This window comes from Echinops telfairi, unplaced genomic scaffold, assembly GCF_000313985.2.
Source record: "Echinops telfairi isolate 266 unplaced genomic scaffold, ASM31398v2 ScPeMD7_7424;HRSCAF=8462, whole genome shotgun sequence".
Lineage (NCBI taxonomy): Eukaryota > Metazoa > Chordata > Mammalia > Afrosoricida > Tenrecidae > Echinops > Echinops telfairi.
In genome coordinates, this window is record NW_022111324.1 from 28,923,812 (window position 1) to 28,934,793 (window position 10,982).

The 10,982-nt window shown below is 37.7% G+C and overlaps 1 protein-coding gene across 4 annotated transcripts in view; it reads left to right on the plus strand.

Moving 5' to 3' along the window:
* The window catches only part of PRG4 (proteoglycan 4), a 37,044-nt gene that overhangs the window by 17,838 nt on the left and 8,224 nt on the right, over window positions 1-10,982 (plus strand). Inside the window, exons 3-7 of one of the 4 annotated variants that reach the window (XM_045298151.1) lie at window positions 2,488-2,600; window positions 5,268-5,390; window positions 6,929-7,048; window positions 9,528-9,677; window positions 10,220-10,342. In XM_045298151.1, coding sequence (XP_045154086.1) covers window positions 2,507-2,600; window positions 5,268-5,390; window positions 6,929-7,048; window positions 9,528-9,677; window positions 10,220-10,342 — 610 coding nt within the window. In that variant the 5' untranslated portion in view covers window positions 2,488-2,506. The remainder of the gene's footprint in view (window positions 1-2,487; window positions 2,601-5,267; window positions 5,391-6,928; window positions 7,049-9,527; window positions 9,678-10,219; window positions 10,343-10,982) is intronic. The other 3 variants (XM_045298152.1, XM_045298153.1, XM_045298154.1) reach the window with 3 other exon arrangements.

Genomic DNA, 10,982 nt, shown 5'->3' on the forward strand with positions numbered 1-10,982 from the left:
AAAAAAAAAAAAGAAAAACCATGTCCTAGAAAGTGATCAGCAATTTGATTGGCCTGTTTCTCTCTGCATTGTTTTATATCTGTATTCAGCAGCTTCTTCAGAATAAAGTATAGGTATCTGCTTTTGAGCCCTGGTGGTGGAGTAGGTTATTCAGCTTCTTCAGTGATCGACGGACATTTCCATGTTACAAAACAACGTAGCCAGGGAGTCTTGGTAATCTCTGAATTGTAATACCAACCAAATTCCTAGGGGAAAGGAACCTATTTATTAGTCCAATTCCATTCTGGTTTAGCCTCTCAATCCTGTGCACCCTGTCCACCGGAGCAAGATTATACATAAGAACACAGCTAACAGGAACATGGTACTCCTATGGATGGGAAAATAGTTCCCACAGAACAGGGAATTCTTTAGAACTCAGCAGATAACCTCTAAATTGTCTTCTACAATTGAGAATTGTAGAATTTATAATTGTCTTCTACAATTGTAAACGGTATGCTTAGTCCAAAAATAATCATGGTGGAAAACAAGAGACACTTGTCATTGCTTTTGTCCTTAGTAAGGCCATTCTTGTATAACTATGTACATAGTAGAAAAGTAACTTTAGTCCCACGGTTAAGTACTAGGGTGGTGACTGATCAAAATGGAGCTGGATATACTGGAAATTAGATGGAATTTAAGGTGAAAAGACCTAGGTCCACTTTTCAACTCTGGTTCCTACTTCTTTTGTATTCTGGGATAGGTCATCCATTATTTGAATCTTCATCATCTTATTTGTAAAATGTAGATGATCATGTTTAACTCAATGACATTTTGTAATACTTCAATTGAGTGTCTACCAAATGTACAGCACACAGCAGAATTCAGGCACAACAGTTTACTTCAATGAGCACGTGTTAAAGACACACCTTTGTGAAGCACAGACTAGATATTGCCAATAGGCTGTCTTAGGGAAATAGCAACCTTTGGGGGAGAGGTGATGGGGAGGGGCGAGGAGACAGGAAGCATGTAATTGCAATACACTGTAGAACATTTGTTGACTATCATGTAATTTCAATACACCGTAGAACATTTGTTGACTATCATTCTGGATGTGATTTGACTTGCCCCTGGGAAGCTTGAGAGAGGCGTTAGGGCATAAATTGGGTCTAATAGGCTCTAAGCAACCACAGTGCATACCCAGCTGCAGCACAGTCTTAAGGTGAGTTGACTTAAAGGTTCACATTTTCTCTGTGACAAAGAAAGAAGAGCTAAGGTATTTTTGCAACCCCGTGGGGCTTAAAGAAAGGGACTAAGGGATACATTAAGATCGGTTTTCTATGATAAAAGATGGTAGAATGTTCATTCTGTGGAGAACATACCTGGGGTAACGGATAGTAGATCTGCGCTCAGTGACAAGGCAAATAAATGCTCAAGGAAAGAAATGCACGTTTATTTAATGGTATATGTTCACACACATATACTACAAATACATACTGCACAGGCTAAATTTCAAGATCACTTAGATTTAACTGGGGGGAAAAGGGAAAGGAAGACAGGGAGGGAGACCAGGAGGGAAGAAAAGAGAGAGACATCAGTATGTGACTATTTCTAAGCTGCCGCCTCAATACACAGGTCAAACCCTGCCAAAGTGATTTACCATCTCAGGACAATTTGTCCACTTCAGTTAGAAATTAGAAGTGTGTTTTGGCCAATAAATCTAAATTTATTTTGTAGTAGTCATTTTTCTTAATGGTAGTGTTTTCCAGATGTTGCCTAAGTCTAGTCATCTGGGCCCTCTTCCAGTAAATGAGGAAAGCTTGGTTTCATAGGTTGTCACTGTTGATTTTGTCTAACCTTTGGGCTGATTGGTTCACCCTGATATGTTTGTCCTGATATATAAGACTTCCAGAACATTAGAGGAATTCATCTATCTGTTGACAGGTAAGTGTCAAAATTAACTTGCTTGATGCAATTTTGCTTCAACAGGGATGTACTTTATTAAATGTGCTTTGAAAAGATTCACAAGGATAGTAGTTGGAGAGCTTTGAAAAGAATCACCTTTATGCCATACACCTGTTGAATGCTTATAACTTTATAATGAGTTAAAAAGGAACGTTGGAATGACAACTGTGTTAAACTAAATTTTACTGAAACAAGTTATTTTTGGTCCCCAAGACAGTATTTCAACTTTGCATTTTAAGTAATGCTATAATTTGAAGAGATTTCAAGTCTATTTTAAATTTGGGGATTTCTAAAGTATTAATAGAGTCAATATCAGGGCTGAGCTAGAGACTTGATCACATATCTGTAGTTTGTTTATGATTAAACTTAATGATCAAATATTTATTATAAAATACCGATTACTTTTAAAAGGCCTGTTTCAACAATAGAGCAGTTTTTATTATTAAATCACATTTTAGGAGTTACTGGAATATTGTGTCTAACCAAGGACATATGCTAGCACTAAGATTAAAGAGTAGTTTTTTAATACTTTCATTTTATTTTCAGCAAGGACCTGAAAACAACCATGAAGTGGAAAATGCTTCCCATTTACTCGCTGCTGCTCCTTTCTGTTTTCTTGATTCAGCAAGTTTCTTCTCAAGGTACCAATACCATCATAGGTACTTTTATTAAAAACATATTGCTTATCATTCAGTTTTGACTTTTTATGACAAGAAAATAAATGGATTTCTAAAAGTGTATACATTTTTGCTTAACAGATAGTATAACTTAAAAAGCATGTAAAGCCATCATTACAAGCATTTGGGAATTGTCACTTTTATTTCTTTTTGTATTATGAAACCTTTTAAGGATCGTGTGCTTTATATAGAGAATAATTTGAACATTCACTTTTTCCTGATTCTCCTGACTGTTCCAAAAGCACAGATGCTTACATCAAAAAGTTATGCAGGAGGTATTCCATACCATCAAAATAATTGAAAAGAAAATTAATTTGAGTGATTTTTTTGTCAGTATGTGGGGAAAACCATTTAATTAGTTTTTTACATTAATGATTTTTCCAAGGAACTTGTTTTGGGATCATGTAGACTTAGATGTTATGTCATGAGAAACATCTATTGGGTTTCAAATGGCATCTTATTATTCTTGAAATTTCTCTTTCTTATAAGTACTTACACAGATATGAATGCCAATCTGTATTACAACATTGACTCATTTACACACCTACAAGGAAAGATTGCTGGGTGAATGGTTCTTGTTATTCACATTTTACATGATGTCACCATACACATTCAGTGTACACACATTGACCAAAGTTTTTCAGCTCAGAGTCTTTCTTTTCTTTGTATTTCTTTGATAATCAAAATTGGAGGGAAGAAAAGGAAAATTCATAACTGTTATGGTGAAAGTGCTAAAGTAGGTAGTTCCACAAAAATAACTAAAATTTTGACTGTGAAAGAGTACCTGACTTGCTTAGGAAAAGAACAAAGATGGACATAAGCATGAAAACATGTACATGTGTATGTGTCCAGGAAGGTCTGCTGACTTCTCTGGCTTCTTCAGACCCTTCTGCTCTGTCAAGATGCAGTCACAAGTCTCTGATGCTGGGCACCTTTCCTACTCACACTTTCCTCTGTAAGAGAGTCGGTTGCTTACTCCCTTTTACTTTTAGATGAAGCTAAAATTAGTGGCCATAATCAGTAGCAATAAAAGTAGGGCATTTTATTTATGATGATAAACTTTTTTGCCTATAAAGATTATGTCTATCTTGGCCATATCAATAGCAATAAAAGTAGGGCATTTGATTTATGACGATAAACTTTTTTGCCTATAAAGATTATTAGTCTATTTCAGAAATTTGCTACCTGTAAAATAATCTTTTAACTGTCTTGTTTTCTTGTCTGCTTTTCTTGCTTCTCAACCTCTTAATCTTTATATATATATGTATTTATATACATACACTATATATGCATTTTTGTATGCATTATGCACATATGTATGCAAAAAGGTCTATAATTTGTCTAATCTTTATTGTTTTATTAGCATATTGTCTTTAACTTTTCTGGACTCATTGTTTTGAGAGTTTTGCAGCGTGTTTCAACTTCTCTTTATGGATTTGGAACATTGCACCTGCCAGTCTATTCCAGAGATGGATTCTATGGTTACAGTCCCAAGGTTATCGCTCAGGGAGGTTTTTAGGCTATCCATTTCGTACTCATTTTAGCAGTAGTTTTAAGCATCCAACTTCCCCAAAATGTAAAGAACCCAGTTGTCCGAGTTGAGGAAAGGCGGGGGAGCCTTTTTGTAGTCTGTGCTGGCATAACTCCCAAACACAAACCCATAGCCAGGGACCCTTAGAACAAAATGGAAAAATGTTTCCAAGAATGCAAATGTTTGCAGAATAGATTGCTATATGTATTTCTCATGCCGAGCAGCTGAGGGGTTTGAACCCCTCACCTTTAAGTTCACCACAGTACCAGTAGGGCTCCCTCTGACGTCACCAGCCTGCTTTAAACTGTCAGGCATGAGAATGTGATTGGGTAGGAAAAGTATGGATTTTGGAATAAGATTTGTGAATGTTCAAATGGGCTGTTAGATTAGGATGATCATGTAATTTAAGATAGAAATTGGAACATTTCTGAGAGTAAAAGGGGTCAGTAGGAATAATTAATAGGTGTCGACATGCAAGAGCTATAAACCAGAACTGTGTACAGTAGTGTTTGCTCTTGAGCAACTCACTCACATTTATTTCAGTGGTCTTCTCTCTAAAAGAAATCCTGGAACCCACTGCCTTCCAATTGCTTCGGACTGAGAGTGACCCTGTATCTTTTCTGACTGTAAATCCATACAGGCACAAACAGTGTTGTTTTTCTCCACAGCTGGCAGTTTTGAACTGCAGACCTACAACGAGCAACCTAATATTTACCTCTAAAAGGGGCAAATACTCTCCTATAAACATTTTTGTAAGCACTAGAGACAACGTATGACCCAGCACAACACCCACTGCCCTAGAGTTGATTTCAACATATAGCAACCCTATAGGATAGAACGTGTTCAATAAATGGCAACTGGGAGTCACTAGTAGCAGAACCAGGCATAGCTGTAACGGCCACTCCTCCCACTTCCCTAAGATATGTACCTTGTTCAAAAACCATTGTTAGCTTGCTTGGTTTCCAAGTGTAAGTTTATGTCTCAGCCTAGCGATCGGCTGTGCATATGGCTTTTCCATCAATAAACTCCCTCACCAAGTGGTTTTGTCCTCCACATTAGATAGTACCATTTCTTCAACGTGATTTGGCCATGTTTACGCTAGTGTTGTATACTTTTAGATTTATCAAGCTGTGCAGGGAGATGTGGGGAAGGGTATACTAGAGATGCTGCCTGCAACTGTGATTATAACTGCCAACACTACATGGAGTGCTGCCCTGACTTCAAGAAAGTCTGCACTGTGGGTAAGTCCTGAGAGCTGGTTCTTTATCAAGTGACACTGTCCTGTGAGACTCCCTCTGCTTCCTCACTACTCCCTTTCTTCTGCTTCAGTGTCTTTGCTTCCACTTGCATAAATGTTGCGGTGTGCTGTGCATAAGGATGGTGTCAAAGCTTGCGGTTACTGGGACTGGGTGAGGGGGCACCTGGGAATCTGTCACTTGCAAAAGCTTATTGGTTATCTCCAAGTAAAATGTCCTGTTTTAAACCAGCACTGGTCAAACCAAATGCCATCAAGTAGGCTCTGACTCCTGGCCACCCTGCTTGTACTAGTGTAGAATTGTGTGCCTAAGGGTTCCCAAGCAGTTGATTTTTCAGAAGTCACACTAGGCCTTATTTGAGGTGCCTCTGGGGGGACTTGGACATCCGGCCTTTTGGTTAGCAGCATACTGAGAGTACATTATAACTCTTTCATTTCACTATCCAGGGGCACTGTTTCAGTCTTAAATACTGTAACTCAGGAGATATTATTTACCTGTCAGAGGCAACTGCTTAGTAGTGGACCTTTCAATTACTTGCTGTCTTTTAGTAAAAGAATCCATAGATACACAATAAATTTGTCTACTATTTGACTTTTTGATAACATGTTTCTAAATCATCATTATATATAAAGCATTAGTATTTAGGCTTTGGAGGTATTTCAGTTAAAACCCAAAGGTCTACATTTCAAACTATGAGTGATATTTCAAACACATCTGGAACCACTTTTTCATGAACATAGAAACATGGTCATGTTCAAGGTGTAAAAATTATAAAATTCTTAAAAGTTAGACTTGTTTTAGAATTTGCCTGCAAAGCCATTTAAATATATTGTGTAAGACAATCCTTTCAAATAGGGCTTTAAAAGTTATTGTATCTCTTTGTCAGGATTTTTTTTTTTTTTAATGAGTCACTTTTACATAGTTCATGACATGGGATTAGGTTGAAAGCTTTCAAGCTCCTGGCCAGATTTGCTGTAATAAGTCAATGCATTATAAAGGATTTTCAAGTCTGAACAGTGACCCATTGGTATTAAGCTAGCTTGTTGGAATATATAGTCCTAGGACCTGAACATTCCAGTAATAGTTAAAAGTAATGTATTAAAAAACAGCATTTAACAGTGGATGTATGGATTGTGATAAGAACTGTACATACCCCCAATAAAATGTTTAAAAAAAAAAGCAGTGTGTAAAGAGAAGATGGAGGGGTTCCATTTGTCATATATTTCACTTTTAAGTATTACTTAATTTTCTATTGTTCATATTCATAAATGACTCAGGGAGCATCGGGCTGTCCCTTAGAACCTTGAAGGACAAGAAAACGTCCCTAAGTCATCATAAAGCTTTCTGACTTGGAGTCTCCACTTTGGATACCATTTGGTTTTGGCTAGACAATGTGATTCCAAGTCCAAAGAAAAGATGCAGAGATGCACTTTGGCAACACTAGTCAGCTAGGGAAATGCTACCCATACAAGGACTTTGCTGTGCATTCAATAAGCCATGCTGTTTTGTTTTCCTCGGGGCAGAGCTTTCCTGTAAAGGCCGTTGCTTTGAGTCCTTTGCCCGGGGGCGAGAATGTGACTGTGACTCACAGTGTAAGAAGTACAACAAGTGCTGCCCTGACTACGACAGCTTCTGTGAAGAAGGTAAGCAACACGGCATCATCGATGCCCCTCTGGACGCGCACATCTGTGCACTACCTTAGCTTTGCTGACAGTGTCTAATGTGCAGTCCACCTAAGGCTTTGCTTTTACTAACATTTAACCTATTTCAGAATAATTGTATTTCACAAAGATGGGTGAAAGAAGGAAGTCTCTTCCAACAGCAGTCCCTATGCAGCAAGAGCACACGAGGGCCCAGGCTGAGGGGCAGAGAGGAAAGGGGTTGCGTGTGTATGCTTAGTCTTCTGATTGGGTTCAATTTCAGGTTAAACCATTAGTAATCCACTTCCTTAGTGATTTCTTGTCTCATCCTAATAGTGACAACTCCACAGTCAACTATCCTTTGAGCTATCTGTGTGTTTGGTATCAATGTATTAAAGTACATATTTAAGGGCAGAATCTATACTGTCAGCTGCTCTGGGCAAGTGAATTTATGAAATTACAGGTAAAATTACTAAATTGTATTTATTTAATTGTATATATATACAATTTAGTAATTTTACCTGTAATTTCATAAATTCACTTATATATATTGTTCTCATCACTGAAGTGCTCCCTGTAGTCTCTGTTCTAATGGTAGAATGTCATGTCATTGCCGTTGATTTGATTCAGCTTCACAGCAACCCTAAAAGAGAGAACTGCTCCATCAGCCTCTGAAGGCAGACTGCCACATCTTTCTCTCCCTGAGTGGTGGTGGGTTTGAACCACTGACTTCAGTTCGCCACTAAGCACTTCACTTCTGAGCCACCAGGGTTCCTTATTCTGTGTTATAGTCAGCTAAAAAGTATGTTCCCATTTTAAAAGTCCTTGAAGCTGGTTATAGGCTCTGAATGTAACTCAGTGTGTAACAAAAACCGTCCAGACTTTACAAAGATTCTGAAAAATGACATGTCACTTAAAATTAATAGTTCTCCAACTAACTCTGCTTTGTTAAAGTAAGAATATTTGTGGAGGGAAAGGTGAAAAATAAGTATCACTTGCATAATTGTATCATTTTATTTAAGCAAGTCTTTGCTTCTTGCGTCTTTAGAACCTCGGAGAAAGGGTGGAAAAAAGTAATCAGCATAGCTGAGCAATACTGTTTAACTGTTGCATGTTATTGGAATGCATTTTAAAAGTGGAGACAACACCCTTGTAATCAAAACCTGAGAGCTCAGAATTCCTGAAGCTCCCAGAGTGAGCCAGGATGGGTGATAGATATTTACTCATTTCCCTGATAGTAGTTTTGACCATGAGACAAAAGTTAAACTTATTTTACACAGGGGTTCAGGTGGGGAAGGAAAATCTTTAGAGAGTGATGAAGCTTTAAGAGAGTGCCTTAATAAAGACAATGCATTCTGCTAGTGAGTGTTGCATCACAGACCTGAATTTTTAATGTTAAATAAGGGGTGTGGAGGTGGGGGGTGAAAGGCAATGCCAGGCAACTTCATTTACAGAGTTTAAACGTAGGGTCTGACCCCAACAGAAAACAAAAGAACTGCTCAGAGCATCAATACTTTAGAATCAATAAAAAGGCCACCAAACTATGTTGAGATTCACCACTTGGTAGCTTCAGTGTTGTTGAATACTGCTTGTAGGCATGTAACTCGCAATCCTAAGATGTCAACAGTTGAAGGAACCAAAGTAGTTCAATCTCTGCAGGGTGTGGGTAAGGAAACTGAGCCCAAGAGTTGCTTTGCCCACATCACTTGCTAGTATATAATAAAACTATTTCTCAAATTGTGGTACTTGGCATTTGTTGTGTGAGGGAAAGGCAGAGTTGTCAGTTCTTAAAGGCCACAGCAGTAGAGTTCTTAAGAGATACGTGGTGGGGCAGCAGGACTTGACCCCAATTCTTTACCCAGGGAGTAACCATTAGTGTTCTCTGCTTTCTGATCTTCCAGAAGTCCCTCTCCTTTTTGGGTTGTTCTTAATTATATAAAAAAATGCCTGTCTTTTCTTATAGATATGAAAATGGAGGGAAAAAAAATCCTCACTGCCACTGAATCAAAAAGTTTCAAAAGATAAACAGCAAGCTAGTGTCTTTTGAGAAGGGCAGCACATTTTGAGGAAAAACCTGACAGTATAAAATTTTCACATGAATATATATTTATGTAGAACTTTTGTAATAAGGTGAAAATCAAGTTGCTATAATTTGATCAAACAATTTGGAAACAGGAAAATATAATTACTATATTCTTCTTAACAGCATGATTACCTTGCCATTTTTATGATAGATTCAAACTGCACAGGCCTCTAAAATTGAAATTTAAGGTCTTCGGACTCTTGGGCCATTGCTCCCTACCATAATTTATAACAATTTGAGAAATGAGTCTAAATGAGTTTTAAGTGTTGGACTATAGTCCACCTGCACTTATTTTCACCAGCACCTATTCCTGAAGCCAGAAACCTCTGTGTCTCTCACAGCTAGACTTGCTGATGAATATAAATAAGATTGTTAACCCACTGTCTTGCTTGGCCTCAGTGCATACTCCCATATCACCATCATCTTCAAAGACTGTACCTCCGGTTCCAGCAGCATCTCACAGCATCAAATCAACCACCAAACGTTCACCTAAGTCACCAAACAAGAAGAAGACTAAGAAAGTTATAGCAGCAGAAGAAATAACAGAAGGTAGGAAGAAGACAGATGTAGCAGAGAGGATTTCTTAGAGGAATTCACCTGTAGGTGGACTACTTATGTAAGGCTGTTCTCAGAGAACAGGGTAATGAGCCATGAAAGCTCATTATTATTTCTGCTGTTTTAAGAGAGTTACTTTCTTTAAATCAAAATTTAAGCCAAATTGTAAACCTTGGGCGTTTATTATACTCTCCCCTTATTTAGTAAAGTCAGTGTGAGTTTAAGTTAAAATTGTCAGTAGAGACAAATGTCATGATAAACAAAGTCCATGATTTTCTTTGCAGAAGAGATTCTTTGAGGTACAGACAAGTCGAGAAAGAGAAAGTTATTCTGCTGGTGTCTGGAATAGCTCAAGGGCCTTGCTTTAACTGCCAAGTAGAGTTAAAAGACACTTGATCATTTTGCTGAAAAACTAATAGCAGAGCAGGTATTTGTAGATCAGTAAACAACAATTCTTGTTATATATAAATTTGGATTGGCGATTCTTCTGTTTTAAACCACAGTTCGTGTGACCAACCTTTTTATTTGATTTATAGAACATTCTGTTTCTGAAAATCAAGAGTCCTCCTCCTCCTCCTCCTCTTCCTCTTCAAGTATTCGGAAAGTCAAGTCTTCCAAAAATTCAGCTGCTAATTCAGAATTAAAGAAGAAACCCAAAGGTTTGAGCATTGATAAAGATCAGAGACTATTATCAATGCCATGTTAAAAATAACAGTTTAAAACAATGGATATTGGTAGAATCATCGCAGGGTATTACGATATTTGGGGATCGTATAAAACTATAAATATTACCTTAGTATATAACCAAATAAATACTCTAGGAAATTCATGTAAACTAAACACCATTCCTAAAAGCAAAGATGAGAGAATCCTGTAGAAGTGGCCGTGGAACCTCAGGATACCACCAGAGATGATGATTACACTGTTTAACAATCCCTCCCCACTTGTTATTCTTCTTTCTTCCCCCTCTAGCGTCCTTATGTTTTCATTTTCCCTTCCCCACTTTTCTTTGATTCTATTTCAGAAACATTTATATGCTGCTTGCGGTGATTTACAAATAATAGTTTCTCATAAATCTCTTCCATTTTTAATCTACCTTTCACAGATCCTCATTGTTTTCCTATACTGCGTATCTGATCCCTGCCCCCCCCACCTGCCCCCCCCCCTCCCGTAGATAAGGTACTATGGGTAGGCTATTATCTCCTGAAAAAGATCTCCTTTGTTCTGCTTTTATTTTCTGAAATTCTAAAATATACTGTTTCCAGGAAATATGACATTGGACATAAGGAGAGGTCAATT